The sequence below is a fragment of the Pseudophryne corroboree genome, chromosome 2 (assembly GCF_028390025.1).
Source record: "Pseudophryne corroboree isolate aPseCor3 chromosome 2, aPseCor3.hap2, whole genome shotgun sequence".
NCBI classification, from domain to species: domain Eukaryota; kingdom Metazoa; phylum Chordata; class Amphibia; order Anura; family Myobatrachidae; genus Pseudophryne; species Pseudophryne corroboree.
Window position 1 is genome coordinate 691,241,408 of NC_086445.1, and position 26,561 is coordinate 691,267,968.

The following is a 26,561-nucleotide window of genomic DNA, read 5'->3' on the forward strand; positions in this document are numbered from 1 at the left end:
AGCGGCGATGGCGGAGGCCACAAGAGTTCTCCGCTGGGCGGAAAAGCACGTGAGCGCTCTGTTAGCAGTCTTCCTTCCGGGCGTGGACAACTGGGAAGCAGACTTCCTCAGCAGACACGATCTCCATCCAGGAGAGTGGGCTCTTCATCAAGAGGTATTTGCAGAAGTGACAAGGCGTTGGGGAATTCCTCAAATAGACATGATGGCGTCTCGTCTCAACAAGAAGCTTCCGAGGTATTGTTCCAGGTCAAGGGACCCCCATGCCAGTGCAGTGGACGTTCTGGTAACTCCGTGGGTGTTTCAGTCGGTATATGTGTTCCCTCCACTTCCTCTCATTCCAAAGGTGTTGAGGATCATAAGACGAACCAAGGGTTCCGGCAGTACTCATCGTTCCAGATTGGCCACGGAGGGCCTGGTATCCATATCTTCAGGAATTGCTCATAGAAGATCCTTGGCCGCTTCCTCTCAGAGAGGACCTGTTACTGCAGGGGCCATGCGTATTTCAAGACTTACCGTGGCTGCGTTTGACGGCATGGAGGTAGAACGCCAAATCCTAGCTCGAAAGGGTATTCCTGGGGAAGTCATCCCCACTCTCCTTAAGGCTAGAAAGGAAGTCACGGCGAAGCATTATCACCGTATTTGGAGAAAATGTGTCGTGGTGTGAAGCCAAGAAAGCTCCAGCTGGGTCGTTTCCTCCATTTTTTGCAGGCAGGCGTGGATGCAGGCCTGAAATTGGGTTCCGTCAAAGTGCAGATTTCGGCTTTATGTATTTTCTTTCAAAAAGAATTGGCCGTCCTTCCTGAAGCTCAGACTTTCGTGAAGGGAGTGCTGCATATCCATCCTCCGTTTGTGCCACCCGTGGCACCGTGGGATCTTGACGTGGTGTTACAATTTCTTATGTCTCACTGGTTTGAACCTTTGCGAAAGGTTGAGTTGAAATTTCTCACTTTGAAAGTGGTCATGCTTTTAGCCTTGGCGTCCGCCAGACAGATGTCTGAATTGGCGGCTTTGTCTCACAAGAGCCCATATTTGATTTTCCATGTGGATAGAGCGGAATTGCGGACTCGTCAACAATTTCTGCCGAAGATGGTTTCTTTGTTTCACATAAGTCAACCTGTTGTGGTGCCTGTGGCTACGGATGCCGTGGCGGTGCCAAAATCTCTCGATGTTGTAAGAGCTTTGAAAATTTATGTCGCCAAAACTACTCTTGTTAGGAAGACGGAGGCTCTGTTTGTCCTGTATGCTTCCAACAATATTGGAAATCCTGCTTCCAAGCAGACTATTGCACGCTGGATTTGTAATACGATTCAGCATGCTCATTCTACGGCTGGATTGCCGTTGCCGAAGTCAGTGAAGGCCCACTCTACCAGGAAGGTGGGCTCATCTTGGGCGGCTGCCCGAGGGGTCTCTGCACTTCAAATTTGCCGAGCAGCTACGTGGTCGTGTTCAAACACTTTTGTTAAGTTCTACAAGTTTGATACCCTGGCTAATGAGGACCTCATGTTTTGCTCAGTCGGTGCTGCAGAGTCGTCCGCACTCTCCCGCCCAGTCTGGAGCTTTGGTATAGACCCCATGGTCCTTTTGGAGTCCCCAGCATCCTCTAGGATAGGGGTGGGCAACAGGCGGCCCGCGGGCCGGATGCGGCCCGCGGACCGATCGTGCCTGGCCCGCTGTGCCCCATTAGAGTGCAATGACAAGCGGCCCGACAGGCCGCTTGTCATTGCACTGCTCTCAGACGAGGCGCCGCTGAGGAAATCCCGGTCACGTCACAGGGTCAGCTGACCGGGATTTCCTCTGTTACCAATCGCGCTGGGCGCAGAGCCGTATTAAGGGGGGGAGCCCGGGGGGGGGGGGGGGGGTGGTAAGTACCCCAGGCCCCCCCTTCCTAAAAGGGCCCCCTGCGCCCGCACACAGATCAGACCTCCGATCTGCGGCGCTGCGCTCCCCATGGGTTGCCCTGACAACCTAATTACAGCCGCGGCACCACATAGAAGTGAAGGACAGCTGCGACGGCTCAGCTATCCAATGGAGAGTAAACGTGCAGCCTACGGCTCAGTCATTTACTGGGCATGCAGGCTGCAGTGCAAAGAAGCGTGGAACGTGGAGCCAGCGGAGGGTGCATGAGTGGAGTGACGAGCTCTCACTCTCGCTCTCCTGTCACTTACGGATGGCAATCCCTAGTGTCACTTGTAGCCTGCCAGCAGCAGAGACAAAAGTAAGCTGGCTGTATTTTTTTTTTCTTAGTTTCTTTTATAATGCTGCTATTTATTAAATTGGAATATTTGGCTCTGTATCGTGTTGGCTTGGTGTGTATACGTAATGTGTGTTTGTGTGTACTATATATATATATATATATATATATATATATATATATATATATATATATATATATATATATATATATATATATATATATATATATATATATATATAATGTGTGTGTGTAAACATATACTGTGTGTGTGTGTATGTGTGTGTATATATATATATATATATATATATATGTGTATATATATATATATATATATATATATATATATATATATATATATATATATATATATATATATATATATATATATATATATTTTATTTATTTATTGGACACGGGCAGCACAACCGTTGACTAGAAGTAAAGTCCCCTCCGGAGGGCACCGGGATCCCAATAATAGACCTCCTTCAGGGAACCATTAGTACCCGGGGGCGCTGTAATGTGTAAAAAGGGGGACGATGTCTGCCGTAATGTGTAAAAAGGGGACGCAGTCTGCCGTAATGTGTAAAAAGGGGGACAATGTCTGCCGTAATGTGTAAAAACGGGGGCGCTGTCTGCTGTAATGTGTAAAAAGGGGACGATGTCTGCCGTAATGTGTAAAACGGGGGCGCTGTCTGCTGTAATGTGTAAAAAGGGGGACGATGTCTGCCGTAATGTGTAAAAAGGGGGCGCAGTCTGCCGTAATGTGTAAAAAGGGGGACAATGTCTGCCGTAATGTGTAAAAACGGGGGTGCTGTCTGCTGTAATGTGTAAAAAGGGGACTCTTTTTGAGTATTTTGTGTGTGGCCCTCGAATATTCGCTGGAAATGTTAAGCGGCCCCCCAGCTGAAATAATTGCCCACCCCTGCTCTAGGACATAAGAGAAAATAGGATTTTAATATCTACCGGTAAATCCTTTTCTCCTAGTCCGTAGAGGATGCTGGGCGCCCATCCCAGTGCGGACTGTTACTTGCAGTTGTATTATTAGTTGTTGTTTTTCGGTTACATGAAGATTGTATATCGGTTATGTTCAGCTTTTTGCTGTGTTTCGTTCATACTGTTATCTGGTAATCCAGTTGTACGGTCTGTTGTGGTGTGAGCTGGTATGTATCTCACCCTAAGTGTAACAAAAATCCTTTTCCTCAATGTCCGTCTCCCTGGGCACAGTTCCTATAACTGAGGTCTGGAGGAGGGGCATAGAGGGAGGAGCCAGTTCACACCCATTCAAAGTCTTATAGTGTGCCCATGTCTCCTGCGGATCCCGTCTATACCCCATAGTCCTTTGGGAGTCCCCAGCATCATCTACGGACTAGAAGAAAAGGATTTACCGGTAGGTATTGAAATCCTATTTTAGTGCACACTGAATAGGCAGCCTTTAGACAATTTTTGTCCTTTGTATATATAGTTCCAGAAGCACTATACTGAGGAAGTAATGTATACAGGCCTTTATCACAAATACATGACTTTAAACACTAGTCCAGGGGTGGGGAACCTTTGGCCCTCCAGCTGTTGTTGAACTACACATACCAGCATGCCTTGCTAGTTTTGCTATTTGGCCATGCTAAAATAGGATTTTAAATACCTACCGGTAAATCCTTTTCTATGAGTCCGTAGAGGATGTTGGGCACTCTCCAAAGACCATGGGGTATAGACGGGATCCGCAGGAGACATGGGCACTTTAAGACTTTCAAAGGGGTGTGACCTGCCTCCTCCCTCTATATCCCTCCCCAGACTCAGTTTGGAACTGTGCCCGGCGAAACGGACATTACGAGGAAAGGACTTAACAAGCATGCCGTATAACATGGCAGATAACTGAACACATGTCAACGGACATGGACAAAACCTCAGCAACAAGCTGAAGAAAAAAACAAAAACACAACCTGTGTGTAACCAGAACTAAAATGTAGATACAGTACGCACTGGGACGGGTGCCCAACATCCTCTACGGACTCATAGAAAAGGTTTTACCGGTAGGTATTTAAAATCCTATTTTCTATTTCGTCCTAGAGGATGTTGGGCACTCTCCAAAGACCGTGGGGTTTATACCAAAGCTCAATAGCGGGCGGGAGAGTGCGGATGACTCTGCAGCACCGATTGACCAAATTTAAGGTCTTCATCGGCCAAGGTATCAGACTTGTAGAATTTAGCAAACGTGTTCGACCCCGACCAAGTAGCAGCTCGGCAAAGTTGCAATGCCGAGACACCCCGGGCAGCCGCCCAGGACGAACCCACCTTCCTAGTGGAATGGGCCTTCACTTATTTCGGCAACGGCAAGCCTGCCGTTGAATGAGCCTGCTGAATCGTCTGACATATCCAGTGGCCAATGGTCTGCTTGGGAGCAGGAACCCCAATCTTATTGGGAGCATACAAAATAAACAGACTCTGTTTTCCTCAATGGAGCCGTCCTGGCTACATAAATCTTTAAAGCTCTGACCACATCCAGAGACTTATTCTCCGCCAAAGCGCCAGTAGCCACTGGCACCGCAATAGGTTGGTAGATATGAAAAGAGGAAACTACCTTTGGCAGAAATTGTTGCCGAGTTCGCAACTCTGCTCTATCTTCATGGAAAATTAAGTAAAGGGCTCATGTGAGACAAGGCCGCCAACTCCGACACCCGCCTTGCGGATGCCAACGCCAACAAAATGACAACTTTCCAAGTGAGGAATTTTAACTTCACTTTACGCAAAGGTTCAAACCAATGTGACTGAAGGAACGATAATACGACGTTAAGGTGCCACAGGGGGCACAAAAGGAGATTGGACGTGCAACACCCCTTTCACAAAGGTCTGTGCTTCAGGAAGTGAGGCCAATTGTTTCTGAAAGAAAATGGACAAGGCAGAAATCTGCACTTTAATGGAGCCTAATTTAAGGCCCGCATCCACTCCATTCTGTTGAAAATGGAGAAAACGTCCAAGGTCAAATTTCTCCACTGGAGCTCTCTTGGACTCGCACCAAGAAATATATTTCCTCCAAATACGGTGATAGTGCTTTGACGTCACAGCCTTTCTGGCAAGAATAAGAGTAGGTATGCCGTCAACCGTAGCCGCTGTAAGTCTTGGTGGACGAATGGCCCCTGCCGCAGCAGGTCCTTGCGAAGAGGAAGAGGCCAGGGATCGTCGACTAGTAACGTCTGAAGATCCGGGTACCACGTTCTCCTTGGCCAATCTGGGGCTACAATGAGCGCTGGAATGTTTGTTCTTTTTAGAAGTCTCAACACCTTTTGGGATGAGAGGAAGCGGAGGGAAAATGTACACCGACGGAAACACCCAGGGGTGTTGTCAGTGCATCCACTGCCTCCGCCTGAGGGTCCCTGGACCTGGAACAATACCTCAGAAGTTTTCTGTTGAGGCGAGACGCCATCATGTCTATATGGGGAACCCCCCATCGAACTGTTATCAGTGCGAAGACCTCCTGATGGAGGCTCCACTCTCCTGGATGAAGGTCGTGTCTGCTGAGGAAGTCTGCTTCCCAGTTGTCCACTCCCGGAATGAATATTGCCGACAGTGCGCTTGTATGTTTTTCCGCCCAACGAAGAATTTTCGTGGCTTCTGCCATTGCTGCTCTGCTTCTCGTGCAGCCTTGGCGGTTGATGTAAGCCACTGCCGTGACATTGTCCGATTGGATCAGAACCGGCAGGTTCCGAAGAAGATGTTCCGCTTGTAGGAGGCCGTTGTAAATGGCTCTCAGTCCCAGATTGCTTATGTGAAGATGCGTTTCCGGACTTGACCATCTTCCTTGGACGCTCACCCCCAGAGTGACTGCCCCCCAACCTCGGAGACTTGCATCCGTGGTTACCAGGATCCAGTCCTGGATCCCGAACCGGCGTGCCGCAAGGAGGTGAGAGCTGTGGAGCCACCACAGAAGTGAGACTCTGGTGTAGGGAGATAGAATTATCCTCTGGTGCATATGAAGGTGGGATCCGGACCATTTGTCTAACAGGTCCCACTGGAACACTCTGGCATGGAACCTCCCAAACTGGAGGGCCTCGTATGCCGCCACCATTTTCCCCAGCAATTGAATGTGTCGATGAATGGAGACCGTTTTCGCAAGAGTCTTACCAGACTCTGAATTTCCCGAGCTTTCTCCTTGGGGAGGAACACTCTCTGTTGGACCGTGTCCAGTATCATGGCCAAAAACGCCAACCGGGTTGTCGGGATTAACTGTGATTTCGGCAAGTTCAGGAGCCAGCTGTGCTGTTGTAGAAGTGACAGGGACAGTGCAATGTCCTGCAACAATTTGTCCTTGGACCTCGCCTTTATCAGGAGATCGTCCAAGTACGGGATAATTGTAACCCCTTGCTTGCTCAGGAGAACCATCATTTCTACCATTACTTTGGTGAAAATCCTCGGAGCCGTGGATAGACCAAACGGCAACGTCTGAAACTGGTAGTGCGTATCCTGGATAGCAAACCTCAGGAAACTTTGATGAGGAGGATAAATGGGGACATGAAGGTAGGCGTCCTTGATGTCCAATGAGACCATGAATTCTCCCTCCTCCAGACTGGAGATCACCGCTCAGAGAGACTCCATCTTGAATTTGAATTTCACCAGGAAGAAATTGAGAGATTTCAGGTTGAGGATTGGTCTTACCGAGCCGTCTGGCTTCGGCGCCACAAACAGGCTTGAATAAAACCCCTGCCCCTGCTGCGCCAGGGGTACCGGGACCACAACCTGATTTTGACACAAGTTTTGTACTGCACCGCAGACCAGAGCCCTGTCCGGAAGCGAAGCTGGTAATGCTGATATGAAAAAAAGGTGAGAAGGAACGTCTTGAAACTCCAGTTTGTACCCTTGGGACACAATACTCAATACCCAAGGGTCTAGACCCGAGCGAACCCAGACCTGACTGAAAAGCTTTAGGCGTGCCCCCACCGGTGCGGGTCCCTGTAAGGGAGACCAGGCGTCATGCGGAGGATTTGGCAGAAGCCGGGGAGGACTTCTGCTCCTGGGAACCTGAGGATGCGGGTACCCTCTTGCCTCTTCCTCTACCTCTGGTAGCCAGGAAGAAGTTTCCTCGGCCTCTTCTATACTTGTTGGGCCGAAAGGACTGCATTTGATAATGTGGCGGTTTCTTTTGTTGCGTAGGAACAGAAGGTAAAAAGGTAGATTTACCCGCGGTAGCTGCTGATACTAAATCAGTAAGACTGCACCGAAAAGTTCACCTCCCTTAAAAGGAAGAGACTCCATATTTCTCTTGGAATCAGCATTCCACTGGTGAGTCCAGAGCGCTCGCCTAGCCGCAACGGACATAGCATTCGCCTTAGCACCTAGCAGGCCAGCATCCTTTGCAGCCTCTTTCAAGTATGCAGCTGCATCTCTGATATAACCAAGCGTTATCTGGATGTTATCTCTATCCAGAGTATCCCAATCAGAAGACAGTGTCCGCCCACTTTTCAATAGCACTACTGACCCACGCAGACACAATAAGAGGCCTGAGCAGCGTCCCTGTAGTAGTGAAAATAGCCTTTAGGGTAGCCTCCTGCTTACAGTCCGCCGGCTCCTTAAGGGCCGTCGATTGGGCTGCAGGGAGGGCTACCTGTTTTGACAAACGCGCCAGGGCTTTGTCTACCGTGGGGGGATTTTCCCACGTATCCCTATCAGACTCGGGAAAGGGGTATGCCACTCTGATCCTTTTAGGAATCAGAATTTTTTTTTATCAGGGCTGTTCCTAATGCTATCAAAGAGAGCGTTCAGTTCGTAACAAGGAGGAAAGGTAACCGAGTGCTTCTTTTCCTTGTAAATAAGGACCCTGGTTTCAGGGTCCTCATTAATATTCAAGATATCTTTGACAGCAACAATCATATACTGAATACTCTTGGCCAATTTAGGGTCCAACCTAGAATCAGCATAATCGACATCGGCCTCCGATTCCGTGTCTGTATCCGTGTCAACTAACTGGTCAAAACTACGCTTGTGCGACCCCGCAGGGTCTTGCATTTGTAATAAAGCATCCTCCACTGATCTTTTCCACACCTGGGATTGAGATTCAGACTGATCAAATTTTTTATTTAATGACGTGATACTAGCATGCAAGGCATTCAATGTAGTTAACCAATCTGCAGTCGGCGGTGCCGACAGGGCCACCCCCAAAACATTCGGCGTCCCTGATAAATTATCCCCCGAAGAAGGATAATCTGCCTCCGACATGTCGACTACCCAGAGACAGCACACACCAAGTCTGTGAGGGAACACAAAGGGAAATAGCCAGCTCAAACCCCAGCGCCAAATAAGCAGGTCTGACCACACTAATAAATGTCCCAGAGCTGCTGCGCTTTACTTATAATAAATAAATATGCCGCCCCCCACCCCCCCTTCTGTTTTGAGCCCCCTGGTACTTGCTGCGGGTGAGGAAGGACCAGCGACTTCACTGAGGAGGGTGAAAATGGCGCCAGTGAGCAGTGAGGAAGAAGCCCCGCCCCCAACATGGCGCGCTTCGTCCCGCTTAATTTTATATATTTTTCCTGGCGGGGGTATTGCGGACAGTGCCTGGGCACTGAATATCATTGCCAGCCAGTTTATAGAGGTAACAAGCTCCCCAGGGCGAAACCCCCCCCCCAGCGCCCTGCACCCAGCGGTGTGACCTGAACGGGAGCCTGGCGCGCACTGAGCAAGCCGCTGTGCCGTACCTCTATATGCCGTCTTTTTTGAAGAAGATGTCTTTCCCACGAAGCAGGGAGTCTGTAGCCAGCAGATCTCCCCAAAATAAAAAAACCTAACATTAAGTCTTTTCAGAGAAACTCTAAGAGCTCCCGGAGTGCCCTGTGTCTCGTCCGGGCACATTTCTAACACTGAGTCTAGGGAGGGATATAGAGGGAGGAGCCAGGTCACGCCCCTTTGAAAGTCTTATGGGCCCTACTCACTTGGCGATGTGCCGCCGAGGTGCCCGACGGCCGATACGGCCGACGAGCGACCCGGCGGCGGGGGGGGAGTGAAGTTTCTTCACTCCCCCCGTCACCCGGCTGCATTGAAGTGCAGGCAAATATGGACGAGATCGTCCATATTGGCCTGCATGCACAGCCGACGGGAGACCAGCGATGAACGAGCGCGGGGACGCGCATCGTTCATCGCTTAAGTCTCCACACTGAAAGATATGAACGAGTTCTCGTTCATTTATGAACGAGATCGTTCATATCTTTCAGAATATCGCCAAGTGTGTAGGGCCTATAAAAGTGCCCATGTTTCCTGCGGATCCCGTCTATACCCCATGGTCTTTGGAGAGTGCCCAACATCCTCTAGGACGAAATAGAAAACTGTTGCAGGGCATGCTGGGATGTGTAGCTCAACAGCTGGAGGGTCGAAGGTTCCCCACCCCTGCACTAGACCTTCGGATGAGAACCCTGCTCGAAGAATTTTAAGCAAAATGGATTGAAATAAGGCAATAATATTAGACTGCTTATTTGAGAATGAACAAAACAGAATTTTGAAATTACACTTTCATGTGATAAGCGAATTGCACAGTATGAAGCCAGAGGTTAAGCACTGTTGGTGGTATAGTCTTACTGCAGTGACCTCATATTGAGTCCTGCATGGACCAATCAGACGTTACTTGGATCACATATTTCTAGTTCAATTCTAGGCCAATTTGTGTATTTTACTTTATATAAATAGGCTTATTGAGCAATAGATTAACAGCATTATTTTCACTTTTTTGAACTTTACACCAAATGTAACTATAAGACTATGGCAGTAATTCAGAGTTGATCGCAGCAGCAAATTTGTTAGCAGTTGGGCAAAACCATGCGCACTGCAGGGGGGGCAGATATAACATGTGCAGAGAGTTAGATTTGGGGGGGTTATTTTGTTTCTGTACAGGGTAAATACTGGCTGCTTTATTTGTACACTGCAATTTAGATTTCAGTTTGAACACACCCCACCCAAATTTAAGTCTCTCTGCACATCTTACATCAGCCCCACCTGCAGTGCAAATGGTTTTGCCCAACTGCTAACAAATTTGCTGCTGCGATCAACTCTGAATGACCCCCTATATACAGTTTCCGTGTCCAAATGCCTAATTTTCAAAAAAAACAAATTCACCCTCTGTATGTTTGTGATCCAAGAACATGATTTTACCTTTTGTTTGCTTTCAGCTTGGCTCCACAGCCATCGGTATCCAGACATCTGAAGGGGTATGCCTTGCGGTGGAGAAACGGATCACATCACCGCTGATGGAGCCCGGAAGCATTGAGAAAATCGTAGAAATAGATGCTCATATAGGTGATGTTCTTTATACTGCTGTTAAACACAAAATCATTCTCTAAATAAGAACAAGAATAAAAACCACACAATTGCCTAAAATGTTGCAACCATAAAGCAGCACTTAGAAACTTACACTGTTTACTTCAGAGGTTCTCAAACTCGGTCCTCGGGGGCACACACAGTGCATGTTTTGCAGGTAACCCAGCAGGTGCACAGGTGTATTAATTACTCACTGACACATTTTAAAAGGTCCACAGGTGGAGCTAATTCTTTCACTTGCGATTCTGTGAGGAGACCTGCAAAACATGCACTGTGTGCCCCCACGGACCGAGTTTGAGAACCTCTGGTTTACTTAAATCGTTATCCACCCAAGACTGCAGCAAACTGCTGAATGCATGTGCTAACGTTCTATTAGTTCAGGTTTGTAGAAGGGAGTTCTTGACCATTAAATAGATTTGCGCATAATGAGAAAGTAATTTAGTCATCTGTGTCATGGGGGAATGCAGTTGCTTTTTGCAAACCTGTTAGTAATGGGTTTCCATCCAAGTTATTCAATTGTTGAGCAATATGGATGGTGTACTGGTTGGCATTACTGCCTCACAGCACTGTGATCATGGGTTCGATTCCCATCACTCCCTAATTATATGGAGTTTCTATTCTCCCTGTGCTTGCGTGGGTTTCCTCCCACAATCCAAAACCAACAAAATAATTAACCCTAGTGTGTGCGTGTATATGGGCAGACTAGATGGTGGTCCTTTATCTGCTGTTAAATTCTATGTACAGTGCCTTGCTAAAGTATTCACACCCCCCACCCCCTTACATTACAACCTGTAATTTAATTTTTTTTTAAATCAGAATTTTATGTGATGGTTTTGCTCAAAATAGTCTGTTGGTGAAGTGAAATGAGAAATTTATATAAAAAAATTTTATAAATAAAAATTTGAAAATGGCATGTGCATATGTATTCACCCCCTTTGCTATGAAGCCCCTCAAAAGTTCTGGTGCAACCAATTACCTTCAGAAGTCACATAACTAGTGAAATGAAGTCCACCTGTGTGCAATCTAAGTGTCCCATGATCTGTCAGTATAAACACATCTTTTCTGAAAGGCCCCAGAGGCTGCAACACCACTAAGCAAGAGGCATCCCACCATGAAGACCAAGGAGCTCTCCAAACAAGTCAGGGACAAAGTTGTTGAGAAGTACAAATCAGAGTTGGGTTAAAAAAAAAATATCCCCCGGGCCACCATCAAATCCATCATCTTCAGATGGAAAGAACATGGTACCACAACAAACCTGCCAAGAGATGGCAGGCCACCAAAACTCACAGACCGGGCAAGGAGGGCATTAATCAGAGAGGCAGCACAGAGACCAAAGGTAACCCTGAAGGAGCTGCAGAGTTCCACAGCAGAGACTGGTGTATCTGTGCATGTGACCACAATAATCCGTACACTCCATAGAGCTGGGCTTTATGGAAGACTGGCCAGAAAAAAGCCATTACTTATTTTTAACACTAAGAAGGCAGGTTTGGAATTTGCCAAAAGGCATGTGGACAACTCCCCAAATATATGGAGGAAGGTGCTCTGGTCAGATGAGACTAAAATTGAACTTTTCGGCCACCAAGGAAAACGCTATGTCTGGCGCAAACCAACACATCCCATCACCCCAAGAACACCATCCCCACACTGAAACATGGTGGTGGAAGCATCATGCTGTGGGGATGTTTTTCAGCAGCAGGGACTGGGAAACTGTTTCGAGTCAAGGGAAAGATGGTTGGTGCTAATTACAGGGATATTCTTGAGCAAAACCTGTTTCAGTCTGCCTGTGATTTGAGACTGGGACGGAGGTTCCCCTTCCAGCAGGACAATGACCCGAAGCATACTGCTAAAGCAACACTTGAGTGGTTTAAGGGGAAACCTTTAAATGTGTTGGAATGGCCTCGTCAAAGCCCAGATCTCAATCCAATTGAGAATCTGTGGTCAGACTTGAAGATTGCTGTTCACAAGCGGAAACCATCCAACATGAAGGAGCTGGAGCAGTTTTGCCTTGAGGAATGGGCAAAAATCCCAGTGGCAAGGTCTTAGAGACTTATCCAAAGCGACTTGCAGCTGTGATTGCCGCAAAAGGTGGCTCTACAAAGTACTGACTTTAGGGGGGTGAATAGTTATGCACGCTGAAGTTTTCTGTTATTTTGTCCTATTTGTTGTTTTCTTCACAATAAAAAAATAAAATACCTCTTCAAAGTTGTAGGTATGTTCTGTGAATGAAATTATGCAAACCTTCAAACAATCCATTTTAATTCCAGGTTGTGAAGCAGCAAAACATGAAAACTGCAAAGGAGGTTAAATACTTTAGCATGGCTCTGTATATTTAAGTACTGGGTGCGCTGCAGAAAATTCCAGTTAGCCACCGAAAAGCCTGCTTTTTCCTGCATCTGTGTGACACCTCAGCAGGATGTGATCAGAAATGATGGGCACCCATGACACTTGCGCTAGATAGGATTAACAATTGAATAGCTCTGTCGGGTGCCCACTGCTTAGGGGCACGCAAAAAACAATTGAATTCCCCCTGTAGTATCATAAAGAGAGCCACATTTCAGTACTAACAGCCAGAGTAATAAATGTGGCTTCATGAGACTGCATAACACAAACTAATCACTGTATGCTGGACCTATTGCTGTTTAGTTAGGAACCTGTTGCCTAGAAGTTTCCTTTATCCTGAAATATGACCATTACATATGTCTTAGCACAGTGATTCCCAGCTCAGGGGTTAATTCAGATCTGATCGCTGCTGTACGTTTTCGCACAGCGGACAATCTGGTACTAAATGTGGATGCACCTCAACAAAGGGCATCGCCAGTCAGCGGCAGGATGGTGCGAAAAATCCGTTCGCACGAGCGTTCGCAAGGTGATTGACAGGAGGAAGCCATTTGTGGGTGGTAACTGACCGTTTACTGGGAGTGTTTGGAAAAACGCAAGCGTTCCCAAGCACTTTCAGGGAGGGTGTCTGACGTCAGCTCCGGCCCCGATCAGCCTGATGTGATCGCACTGTAGGAGTAAGTCCTGGGCTGCACAGAGACTGCACACACTGAATTTTACCAGCTTGGTGTACACATAGCATCGCACACTTGCACAGCGAAAATATACTCCCGTTAAGGCGGTGACTATCTGAACGCAGGACAGCAAAAAAAGCAGCCCAACGATCAGATCTGAATTACCCCCTTAGTCCTCGGACCCAAAGCAGTGCATGGTTTACAGATCTCTTCAGTATTACCAGTGAAATAATTGGCATCACCTGTGGATTCTTTAAAATGTCAGCCAGAAATGAATACACCTGTGCACCAGCTAGAATATCTGGAAAACATGCGCTGTTGGTGTCCCTGCAGACTAGAGTTGGGAAACGCAATGTCAGAGGCAGTCACAAACCGTGCATATTAGGGGTGTGATACACTCTTTGCACAATTTACTTGGGGTAGTAGAGAATCCATAAGAGAAATGGAGTGGGTTCTCAGTTTTTGGAGAACTCCATTGTATAATAGGTTTATCCACATAGATTGGCTCGCATGGGTGTTCCTATATTGGAACCTCTGTCATTACCATAAATAAGAGACCCGGATTCACTGATATCACTGTTATATAGCAGTATAGGTAAGCTTTCCGTCTCACAAGGCATTCCAGATATGAAATGGAGGCACAACCAGCAGACTGGTGAAGGTGGTGAAATGCTCATTGTGGAGATTCTGGGCTAAATGTAATAGCCTGCGAGTTGCCAGAGGCACGGGCAGACTCGCACAAAGTCCTGCACCTCTGGCAACTCGCAGGCTATTACATTTATCTATCTATATTCATCTACCTAATTTTCACATTTTTCACCAATACGTCTGTTTCTGTTTCATGTGATTGGGCTTCATTCGTCTCTCTCTGTTTTCTTTCTGGCAGGCTGCGCAATGAGTGGATTAATTGCAGATGCTAAGACCCTAATCGATAAAGCTAGAGTTGAAACTCAGGTATGAAGAACTCTTCTGCTTGTATGCCGCAATTTGAGTCATCTGGGTTAACATGCAAACTTCTACACGCTATTAGTTCCTGATGTTTGCATTACTATACTTCTTCCAGAATCACTGGTTCACATATAATGAAACAATGACTGTGGAGAGTGTCACACAAGCGGTGTCAAATCTAGCACTACAGTTTGGGGAGGAGGATGCTGATCCTGGAGCCATGGCAAGTATCTGAGCTGGAATGCAACACCTTACATTTTCTACCCAGGCACTTATGTTTTGTGCAGGCTTACCTTCTTTATTTGTCTTTTCATTTAGAGTCGTCCATTTGGGGTTGCTTTGCTGTTTGGTGGAGCAGATGAGAAAGGACCTCAGCTGTAAGTGAACAGTGTTTTAGTTTGTCATTGTTCTTGTAAAATCCTGTATTTGTTTTAATGCATACATTGCTCCTTACATGTCCTCTCTGTGTACTGCAGTTTTCACATGGATCCCTCTGGGACTTTCGTGCAGTGTGATGCTAGGGCCATTGGGTCTGCTTCTGAAGGGGCACAGAGCTCATTGCAGGAGGTGTATCATAAGGTAATATTGAAGCCTTGTGTCTTCTGTCTCAAGACACTACTAAATAATTTCTTTTAACAGTAATGAAGTACAGCATTTCTACTATGCAAACACATTTTGTAATGACCTTTACACGTGGCTCATCTGGGTATAGAAAGATATGCATAGCTGTGTCCCAAGTTCATAAATATCGAATACGTTGGTTCACTGAAGACTTATACCAGTAACCGCCGTTAAAACAGTACAAATCTGGTGTATATAATATATACAGTGTGTATCATTAGGAGACGCAAGTGAATTGCTTAGTAAGTTGATGAAAAAGAAAATGCTATAAGGATATGGAATTACTTACTATTATTTTTTTGTATTTCTCTAACGTCCTAGTGGATGCTGGGAACTCCGTAAGGACCATGGGGAATAGCGGGCTCCGAAGGAGGCTGGGCACTCTAGAAAGATTTAGGACTACCTGGTGTGCACTGGCTCCTCCCACTATGACCCTCCTCCAAGCCTCAGTTAGATTTCGTGCCCGGCCGAGGTTGGATGCACACTAGGGGCTCTCCTGAGCCCTTAGAAAGAAAGTATAGTTTTAGGTTTTTTATTTTCAGTGAGACCTGCTGGCAACAGGCTCACTGCAGCGAGGGACTAAGGGGAGAAGAAGCGAACTCGCCTGCTTGCAGCCGGATTGGGCTTCTTAGGCTACTGGACACCATTAGCTCCAGAGGGATCGACCGCAGGCCCAGTCCTTGGTGTTCGGTCCCGGAGCCGCGCCGCCGTCCCCCTTACAGAGCCAGAAGCAAGAAGAGGTCCGGAAAAACGGCGGCAGAAGACATCAGTCTTCACCAAGGTAGCGCACAGCACTGCAGCTGTGCGCCATTGCTCCTCATGCACACTTCACACTCCGGTCACTGAGGGTGCAGGGCGCTTGGGGGGGGGGTGCGCCCTGAGCTGCAATAAAAACACCTTGGCTGGCAAAAATACCGCAATATATAGCCCCAGAGGCTATATATGTGGTAAATACCCCTGCCAGAATCCAGAAAAAAGCGGGAGAATAGGCCGCGGAAAAGGGGCGGAGCTATCTCCCTCAGACACACTGGCGCCATTTCTCCTTCACAGATCCGCTGGAAGGAAGCTCCCTGGCTCTCCCCTGCAGTCTACACTTCAGAACAGGGTAAAAACAGAGAGGGGGGGCACTAAATTTGGGCGCAATACATATATAATATAAAAAGCAGCTATAGGGGACATAACTCAGTTAGTCCCTGCATTATATAGCGCTCTGGTGTGTGCTGGCATACTCTCACTCTGTCCCCCCAAAGGGCTTTTGTGGGTCCTGTCCTCATTCGGAGCATTCCTTGTGTGTGTGCGGTGTGTCGGTACGGCTGTGTCGACATGTTTGATGAGGATAATGATGTGGAGGCGGAGCAGATGCCTTTAGAAGGGATGTCACCCCCTGCGGGGCAGACACCTGAGTGGATGAGCTTATGGAAAGTAATGAGTGCACGTATAGACTCCTTATATAAGAAAATCGACGACATGCCAAATGTGGGACAGCCGACTTCTCAGCTCGTGCCTGCCCAGGCGTCGCATGGGTCGTCAGGGGCTCTAAAACGCCCGCTACCTCAAGCAGACCCAGATGTCGACACTGATACTGACACCAGTGTCGACGACGATGAGTCAAACCTGATGCCCACTAAGGCCATTCACTGTATGATTGAGGCAATGAAAGAGGTGTTAAACATTTCTGATATAACTACTGGTACCACTAAAAAGGGTATTATTTTGGAGAGAAAACTACCCGTAGTTTTTCCCCCATCAGATGAATTAAATGAAGTGTGTGAAGAAGCGTGGGCTTTCCCTGATAAAAAATTGGTAATTCCTAAGAAGGTACTAATGGCGTTCCCTTTCCCGCCAGAGGATAGGTCACGTTGGGAAACACCCCCTAGAGTGGATAAAGCGCTCACACGTTTGTCTAAAAAGGTGGCACTACCGTCTCCGGATACGGCCGCCCTCAAGGAACCTGCTGATAGAAAGCAGGAGGCGATCCTGAAGTCTGTATATACACACACAGGCATTATACTTAGGCCAGCTATTGCGTCAGCTTGGATGTGCAGTGCTGCCGCTGCATGGTCAGATAAACTGTCAGAAAATATTGACACATTAGACAGAGACACGATCCTGTTAACCATAGACCATATAAAAGACTCAGTCTTCTATATGAGAGATGCACAGAGGGAAATCTGCCGACTGGCATCTAAAGTAAGTGCATTGTCCATTTCTGCTAGGAGAGGCTTGTGGACTCGCCAGTGGACAGGAGATGCAGATTCAAAAAAGCACATGGAAGTGTTACCATATAAGGGTGAGGAATTATTTGGGGATGGTCTCTCGGACCTAGTTTCCACAGCAACGTCTGGGAAGTCAGCATTTTTACCCCATGTCCCCTCACAGCCTAAGAAGGCGCCGTTTTATCGGATTCAGTCCTTTCGGACCCAGAAAAACAGGCGTGGAAAAGGCGGGTCTTTTCTGTCCAGAGGCAGAGGTAGGGGAAAAAGGCTGCAACAAACAGCAGGTTCCCAGGAGCAAAAGTCCTCCCCCGCTTCTTCTTCCAAGTCCGCCGCATGACGGTGGAGCTCCACAGGCGGAGCCAGGTACGGTGGGGGGTCGCCTCAAAAATTTCAGCGATCAGTGGGTTCGCTCACAGGTGGATCCCTGGATCCTGCAAATAGTATCTCAGGGGTACAAGCTGGAATTCGAGGCGTCCCCACCCCACCGGTTCCTAAAATCTGCCTTGCCGATTGCTCCCTCAGACAGGGAGGCGGTGCTAACGGCAATTCACAAGCTGTATTCCCAGCAGGTGATAATAAAGGTACCCCTACTTCAACAAGGCCGGGGTTATTATTCCACACTATTTGTGGTACCAAAACTGGACGGTTCGGTGAGACCCATTCTAAATTTGAAATCCTTGAACACATACATAAAGAAATTCAAGTTCAAGATGGAATCGCTCAGGGCAGTTATTGCAAGCCTGGACGAGGGGGATTACATGGTATCTCTGGACATCAAGGATGCTTACTTGCATGTCCCCATTTACCATCCTCACCAGGAGTACCTCAGATTTGTGGTACAGGATTGCCATTACCAATTCCAGACGCTGCCGTTTGGACTGTCCACGGCACCGAGGGTATTTACCAAGGTTATGGCGGAAATGATGATACTCCTTCGAAGAAAGGGAGTTTTAATTATCCCTTACTTGGACGATCTCCTAATAAAAGCGAGGTCCAAGGAACAGTTGTTGGTGGGAGTAGCACTATCTCAGGAAGTGCTGCACCAGCACGGCTGGATTCTGAATATCCCAAAGTCACAGCTGGTTCCGACGACACGGCTACTGTTCCTGGGTATGATTCTGGATACAGTCCAGAAAAAAGTTTCTCCCGGAGGAGAAAGCCAGGGAGTTGTCATCTCTAGTCAGAGACCTCCTGAAACCAAAACAGGTATCAGTGCATCGCTGCACGCGGGTCCTGGGAAAGATGGTGGCTTCTTACGAAGCAATTCCCTTCGGCAGGTTCCATGCCAGAATCTTTCAGTGGGACCTGTTGGACCAGTGGTCCGGATCGCATCTTCAGATGCATCGCTTAATAACCCTGTCTCCAAGAACCAGGGTGTCTCTACTGTGGTGGCTGCAGAGTGCCCATCTTCTAGAGGGCTGCAGGTTCGGCATACAGGACTGGGTCCTGGTGACCACGGATGCCAGCCTTCGAGGCTGGGGGGCAGTCACACAGGGAAGAAACTTCTAAGGACTATGGTCGAGTCAGGAGACTTCCCTTCACATAAATATTCTGGAACGAAGGACCAGCTACAATGCCCTAAGTCAAGCAAAATCCCTGCTCCTACACCAGCCGGTGCTGATCCAGTCAGACAACATCACGGCAGTCGCCCATGTAAATCGACAGGGCGGCACAGGAAGCAGGATGGCAGAAGCCACAAAAATTCTCCGATGGGCGGAGAATCATGTACTAGCACTGTCAGCAGTTTTCATTCCGGGAGTGGACAACTGGGAAGCAGACTTCCTCAGCAGACACGACCTCCACCCGGGGGAGTGGGGACTTCACCCAGAAGTCTTCCAGATGCTGGTAAACCGTTGGGAAAAACCACAGGTGGACATGATGGCGTCCCGCCTCAACAAAAAGTTAAAAAGATATTGCGCCAGGTCAAGGGACCCTCAGGCGATAGCTGTGGACGCTCTAGTGACACCGTGGGTGTACCAGTCGGTTTATGTGTTCCCTCCTCTGCCTCTCATACCAAAGGTATTGAGAATAATAAGAAAGTGAGGAGTAAACACAATTCTCGTGGTTCTGGATTGGCCAAGACTAGCGTGGTACCCGGAACTTCAAGAGATGCTCTCAGAGGACCCGTGGCCTCTACCGCTCAGACAGGACCTGCTACAGCAGGGGCCCTGTCTGCTCCAAGACTTACCGCGGCTGCGTTTGACGGCATGGCGGTTGAACACCGGATCCTGAAGGAAAAGGGTATTCCGGAAGAAGTCATTCCTACGCTTATTAAGGCCAGGAAAGATGTTACGGCTAAGCATTATCACCGCATATGGCGGAAATATGTTGCATGGTGCGAGGCCAAAAAGGCCCCAACAGAGGAATTTCAACTAGGTCGATTTCTGCATTTCCTGCAAGCAGGAGTGAATATGGGCCTAAAACTAGGCTCCATTAAAGTACAGATCTCGGCTCTGTCGATTTTTCTTTCAAAAAGAACTAGCTTCAGTACCTGAAGTTCAGACGTTTGTGAAAGGAGTGCTGCATATTCAGCCCCCGTTTGTGCCTCCTGTGGCACCTTGGGATCTCAACGTGATGTTGAGTTTCTTAAAATCACATTGGTTTGAGCCACTAAAAACCGTGGATCTGAAATATCTCACGTGGAAAGTGGTCATGTTATTGGCCTTGGCTTCAGCCAGGCGAGTGTCAGAATTGGCGACTTTATCATGTAAAAGCCCTTATCTGATTTTCCATATGGATAGTTCAGAATTGAGGACCCGTCCCCAATTTCTCCCTAAGGTGGTGTCAGCATTTCACTTGAACCAGCCTATTGTGGTGCCGGCGGCTACTAGTGAATTGGAGGACTCCAAGTTGCTAGACGTTGTCAGGGCCCTGAAAATATGTTTCCAGGACGGCTGGAGTCAGAAAATCTGACTTGCTGTTTATCCTGTATGCACCCAACAAGCTGGGTGCTCCTGCTTCTAAGCAGTCTATTGCTCGCTGGATTTGTAGTACAATTCAGCTAGCACATTCTGTGGCAGGCATACCACAGCCAAAATCTGTAAAGGCCCATTCCACAAGGAAGGTGGGCTCATCTTGGGCGGCTGCCCGAGGGGTCTCGGCTTTACAACTTTGCCGAGCAGCTACTTGGTCAGGGGCAGATACGTTTGCAAAATTCTACAAATTTGATACCCTGGCTGAGGAGGACCTGGAGTTCTCTCATTCGGTGCTACAGAGTCATCCGCACTCTCCCGCCCGTTTGGGAGCTTTGGTATAATCCCCATGGTCCTTACGGAGTTCCCAGCATCCACTAGGACGTTAGAGAAAATAAAAATTTACTCACCGGTAATTCTATTTCTCGTAGTCCGTAGTGGATGCTGGGCGCCCATCCCAAGTGCGGATTGTCTGCAATACTTGTAAATAGTTATTGTTAACAAAAGGGTTATTGTTGAGAGGCTCCGTTGTTTTCATACTGTCAAACTGGATATAGTATCACGAGTTGTACGGTGTGATTGGTGTGGCTGGTAAGAGTCTTACCCGGGATTCTAAATCCTTCCTTATTATGTCAGCTCGTCCGGGCACGGTGTCCTAACTGAGGCTTGGAGGAGGGTCATAGTGGGAGGAGCCAGTGCACACCAGGTAGTCCTAAATCTTTCTAGAGTGCCCAGCCTCCTTCGGAGCCCGCTATTCCCCATGGTCCTTACGGAGTTCCCAGCATCCACTACGGACTACGAGAAATAGAATTACCGGTGAGTAAATTCTTATTGTTATTTTTTTTTATTTTATTTTTTTTAGTCAATGACTCTGAAAGAAGCCATTAAATCATCGCTCACAATCCTAAAGCAGGTGATGGAAGAGAAGTTGAACGCCACAAATATTGAGGTGCGCTATCTTTTGTATTGCATAGGTTAACATGAGTATCTGAAACAGCCCTTCAGTGCAGGAGAGAAGTATAGGGATTTCCATTTGTTAATGGCCACGTAAACTTGCTTTTATTTCTTAACCATCTGTCTGAGCTGTCTTCTATGTTTCATGCTTCCTGCCTAGTGCAGGAAGTTGACACCGTTTCCTCTATTCGTATAAAAAAGGCAGCTCTAATTTTTCCAGCCTGTTATAGAGAACAGAATTGATCCTGTCATTTTGCGGAGGGGAGGTGGGCCTGTCCAATGAGCTATTCTGGTTGCAGGTGGCTATATTTGGAGCATTGCAGTGGAAGAGATTCTTTGTTGACATCAATCACACTCACAGCAGCTGCTCACTCCATCTCCCCCTGAGCTTCCCCTCCCACCCACAACTGTTCTTCTCTACCTTTTGCAGCTTGCTACGATAGAGCCTGGGAAGAAGTTTCACATGTACTGCAAGGAAGAGATGGAAGAGGTTATAAAGGACATTTGATCGTAATCACACTAGACTCTCCAGTGCAGATTGGACCACAGCTGACAGTTCCTGCGTACAGTTTTTTTTTTTTTTTTATGATTGTGTCTGTATATAGACGCAGGTTCTAGTTGCCCAAAATAAACCCTTTTCTTACTCTCAATTTTACTCAATTGTAACATGCTTGGGTAATGCAATATGTTTAGCTGAGTATTTCTGATGTGGGCACTGTATATATGTACAAGCCCCCGCCATTTTATTACACAGACCCGGGACTGAAGCCCGCCGCTGAGGGGGCGGGGCCTTCTTCCTCAGCACTAACCAGCGCCATTTTCTCATCACAGCTCTGCTGAGAGGAAGCCCCCCAGGCTCTCCCCTGCAGTATCAAGGTAGAAAAAGGGTAAAAAGAGAGGGGGAGGCACATAAATTTAGGCGCAAAATTATTATAAACAGCAGCTATTGGGTAAACATTAAGTTACTGTGTAATCCCTGGGTTATATAGCGCTGGGGTGTGTGCTGGCATACTCTCTCTCTGTCTCCCCAAAAGGCCTTGTGGGGTCCTGTCCTCAATTAGAGCATTCCCTGTGTGTGTGCGGTGTGTCGGTACGTTTGTGTCGACATGTTTGACGAGGACGGTTACGTGGAGGCAGAACAAGTGACTGTGGTGTCGGCGCCGACACCTGATTGGATGGATATGTGGAAGGTGTTAAATGATAATGTAAGCTCCTTGCATAAAAGGTTGGATAATCAGTCAGGGTCTCAACCCGTGTCTGATTCTGCAGCTCAGAGGCAGTCAGGGTCTCAAAAGCGCCCACTATCCCAGATGGTTGACACAGATGTCGACACGGATTCTGACTCCAGTGTCGATGACGATGAGGCAAAGTTGCAGCCTAAAATGACTAAAGCCATCCGATACATGATTATAGCAATGAAGGATGTATTGCACATACCGGAGGAAAACCCTGTCCCTGACAAAAGGGTATATATGTATGGGGAGAAAAAGCAAGAGGTGACTTTTCCCCCTTCACATGAGTTAAATGAATTATGTGAAAAAGCATGGGATTCCCCCGATAAGAAAGTGCTGATTTCCAAAAGGTTACTTATGGCGTACCCTTTCCCGCCAACGGACAGGATGCGCTGGGAATCCTCCCCTAGGGTAGATAAAGCTCTGACACGCTTATCTAAAAAGGTGGCCCTGCCGTCACAGGATACGGCCGCCCTAAAGGATCCTGCAGATAGGAAGCGGGAAAGTATCCTGAAGTCTGTTTATGCACACTCAGGTACTATACTGAGGCCGGCTATTGCGTCGGCCTGGATGTGTAGTGCTGTAGCAGCATGGACGGATAATCTGTCTGAGGAAATGGATATCTTAGACAAGGATACCATTTTACTGACCCTGGGGCATATAAAAGACGCTGTCCTATATATGAGGGATGCCCAGAGGGACATTTGCCTACTGGGCTCTAGAATAAATGCAATGTCAATTTCTGCCAGAAGGGTCCTGTGGACTCGGCAATGGACAGGTGATGCCGACTCCAAAAAGCACATGGAGGTGTTACCTTACAAGGGTGAGGAATTGTTTGGGGACAGTCTCGGACCTAGTTTCCACAGCTACGGCTGGGAAGTCAAACTTTTTGCCATATATTCCCTCACAGGCTAAGAAAGCACCGTATTACCAAATGCAGTCCTTTCGATCACACAGGGGTAGAGGAAAGAAGCTGCACAACACAGCTAGTTCCCAGGAACAGAAGTCCTCCCCGGCTTCCACTAAATTCACCGCATGAAGCTGGGGCTCCACAGGAGCCAGGAGCGGTGGGGGCGCGTCTCCGAAACTTCAGCCACCAGTGGGTTCGCTCACAGGTGGATCCCTGGGCTATACAGATTGTGTCTCAGGGATACAAGCTGGAATTCGAAGTGATGCCCCCTCACCGTTACCTCAAATCGGCCCTGCCAGCTTCCCCCATAGAAAGGGAAGTAGTGTTAGCGGCAATTCACAAGTTATATCTCCAGCAGGTGGTGGTAAAGGTTCCCCTCCTTCAACAAGGAAGAGGATACTATTCCACAATGTTTGTGGTACCGAAACCGGACGGTTTGGTCAGACCCATATTGAATTTAAAATCCCTGAACATTTATCTGAAAAGATTCAAGTTCAAAATGGAATCGCTCAGAGCGGTCATTGCAAGCCTGGAAGAGGGGGATTTTATGGTGTCTCTGGACATCAAGGATGCGTACTTGCATGTCCCCATTTATCCACCTCATCAGGAGTACCTCAGGTTTGTGGTACAGGACTGTCATTACCAATTCCAGACGTTGCCATTTGGCCTGTCCACGGCACCGAGAATATTTACCAAGGTGATGGCGGAAATGATGGTGCTCCTTCGGAAGCAAGGGGTTATGATTATCCCATACTTGGACGATCTCCTCATAAAGGCGAGGTCCAGGGAGCGGTTGCTGATCAGCGTAGCACTCTCTCAGGAAGTGTTGCAACAGCACGGCTGGATTCTGAATATTCCAAAGTCGCAGCTGATTCCTACGACGCGTCTGCCCTTCCTGGGCATGATTCTGGACACAAACCAGAAAAGGGTGTTTCTCCCGGAGGAGAAGGCTCAGGAGCTCGTGACTCTGGTCAGAGGCCTCCTAAAACCAAAACAGGTATCGGTGCATCACTGCACGCATGTCCTGGGAAAGATGGTGGCGTCATACGAAGCCATTCCCTTCGGCAGGTTCCATGCGAGGATCTTTCAGTGGGATCTGTTGGACAAGTGGTCCGGATCGCATCTTCAGATGCATCGGCTGATCACCCTGTCCCCCAGGGCCAGGGTGTCTCTTCTGTGGTGGCTGCAAAGTGCTCACCTCCTCGAGGGCCGCAGGTTCGGCATACAGGACTGGGTCCTGGTGACCACAGATGCAAGCCTCCGAGGATGGGGGGCAGTCACTCAAGGCAGAAACTTCCAGGGGCTGTGGTCAAGTCAGGAGACTTGTCTGCACATCAATATCCTGGAACTAAGGGCCGTATACAACACCCTGAGTCAAGCGGAACCTCTGCTTCAAAACCAACCAGTGCTGATTCAGTCGGACAACATCACGGCAGTGGCCCATGTAAACCGCCAGGGTGGAACAAGAAGCAGGGTGGCAATGGCAGAAGCCACCAGGATTCTTCGTTGGGCGGAGAATCACGTACTAGCACTGTCAGCAGTGTTCATTCCGGGAGTGGACAACTGGGAAGCAGACTTCCTCAGCAGGCACGACCTCCACCCGGGAGAGTGGGGACTTCATCATGAAGTCTTCACGCAGATTGCAAATCGATGGGAACTGCCACAGGTGGACATGATGGCGTCCCGTCTCAACAAAAAGCTAAAAAGATATTGCGCCAGGTCAAGGGACCCTCAGGCGATAGCTGTGGAAGCACTAGTAAAACCGTGGGTGTTCCAGTCGGTCTATGTGTTTCCTCCTCTTCCTCTCATACCAAAGGTGCTGAGAATTGTAAGAAAAAGAGGAGTGAGAACAATACTCATTGTTCCGGATTGGCCAAGAAGGACTTGGTACCCGGAATTGCAAGAAATGCTCACAGAGGACCCGTGGCCTCTGCCTCTCAGACAGGACCTGTTACAACAAGGGCCCTGTCTGTTCCAAGACTTACCGCGGCTGCGTTTGACGGCATGGCGGTTGAACGCCGGATCCTGGCGGAAAAAGGCATTCCGGATGAAGTTATTCCTACGCTGATAAAGGCTAGGAAGGATGTGACAGCAAAGCATTATCACTGTATATGGCGAAAATATGTTGCTTGGTGTGAGGCCAGGAAGGCCCCTACAGAGGAATTCCAGCTGGGTCGATTCCTGCACTTCCTACAGTCAGGAGTGACTATGGGCCTGAAATTAGGGTCCATAAAGGTCCAGATTTCGGCCCTATCCATTTTCTTCCAAAAAGAACTGGCTTCACTGCCTGAGGTTCAGACGTTTGTTAAGGGAGTGCTGCATATTCAGCCCCCTTTTGTGGCACCTTGGGATCTTAACGTGGTGTTGTTTCCTGAAATCCCAATGGTGTGAGCCACTTAAGACCGTGGAGCTAAAGTATCTCACGTGGAAAGTGGTCATGCTGTTGGCCTTAGCTTCGGCTAGGCGTGTGTCAGAATTGGCGGCTTTGTCATGTAAAAGCCCCTATCTGGTTTTCCATATGGATAGGGCAGAATTGCGGACTCGTCCGCAATTTCTGCCAAAGGTGGTGTCATCCTTTCATTTGAACCAACCTATTGTGGTGCCTGCGGCTACTGGTGGCTTGGAGGATTCCAAGTTGCTTGACGTAGTCCGGGCTTTGAAGATTTATGTGACCAGAACGGCTGGAGTCGGGAAGACTGACTCGCTGTTTGTCCTGTATGCATCCAACAAGCTGGGTGCTCCTGCTTCAAAGCAAACTATTGCTCGCTGGATCTGTGGCACGATTCAGCAGGCTCATTCTGTGGCTGGGTTGCCGCATCCAAAATCAGTGAAAGCCCATTCCACGAGAAAGGTGAGCTCTTCTTGGGCGGCTGCCCGAGGGGTCTCGGCATTACAGCTTTGCCGAGCTGCTACTTGGTCGGGTTCAAACACATTTGCAAAGTTCTACAAGTTTGATACCTTGGCTGAGGAGGACCTTGAGTTTGCCCATTCGGTGCTGCAGAGTCATCCGCACTCTCCCGCCCGTTTGGGAGCTTTGGTATAATCCCCATGGTCCTTACGAAGTCCCCAGCATCCACGAGGACGTTAGAGAAAATAAGATTTTACTCACCAATAAATCTATTTCTCGTAGTCCGTAGTGGATCCTGGGCGCCCGTCCCAAGTGCGGACTTTCTGCAATATGTGTATATAGTTATTGCTTACTAAAGGGTTATGTTATGTTATGTTATGTTATGTGGCATCAGTTGAGTGATGCTTGTTTGTTTTTCATTCT

At 48.0% G+C, this 26,561-nt stretch overlaps 1 protein-coding gene across 3 annotated transcripts in view; it reads left to right on the forward strand.

Moving 5' to 3' along the window:
* Window positions 1–21,798, forward strand: part of PSMA5 (proteasome 20S subunit alpha 5) — a 37,177-nt gene extending 15,379 nt beyond the window's left edge. For all 3 annotated transcript variants that reach the window (XM_063955207.1, XM_063955209.1, XM_063955208.1), the window contains exons 3-9: window positions 10,339–10,465; window positions 14,384–14,451; window positions 14,561–14,668; window positions 14,764–14,822; window positions 14,922–15,024; window positions 21,057–21,143; window positions 21,579–21,798. In XM_063955207.1, coding sequence (XP_063811277.1) covers window positions 10,417–10,465; window positions 14,384–14,451; window positions 14,561–14,668; window positions 14,764–14,822; window positions 14,922–15,024; window positions 21,057–21,143; window positions 21,579–21,656 — 552 coding nt within the window. In that variant the 5' untranslated portion in view covers window positions 10,339–10,416 and the 3' untranslated portion in view covers window positions 21,657–21,798. The remainder of the gene's footprint in view (window positions 1–10,338; window positions 10,466–14,383; window positions 14,452–14,560; window positions 14,669–14,763; window positions 14,823–14,921; window positions 15,025–21,056; window positions 21,144–21,578) is intronic.
* Window positions 21,799–26,561: the final 4,763 nt, after the last annotated feature.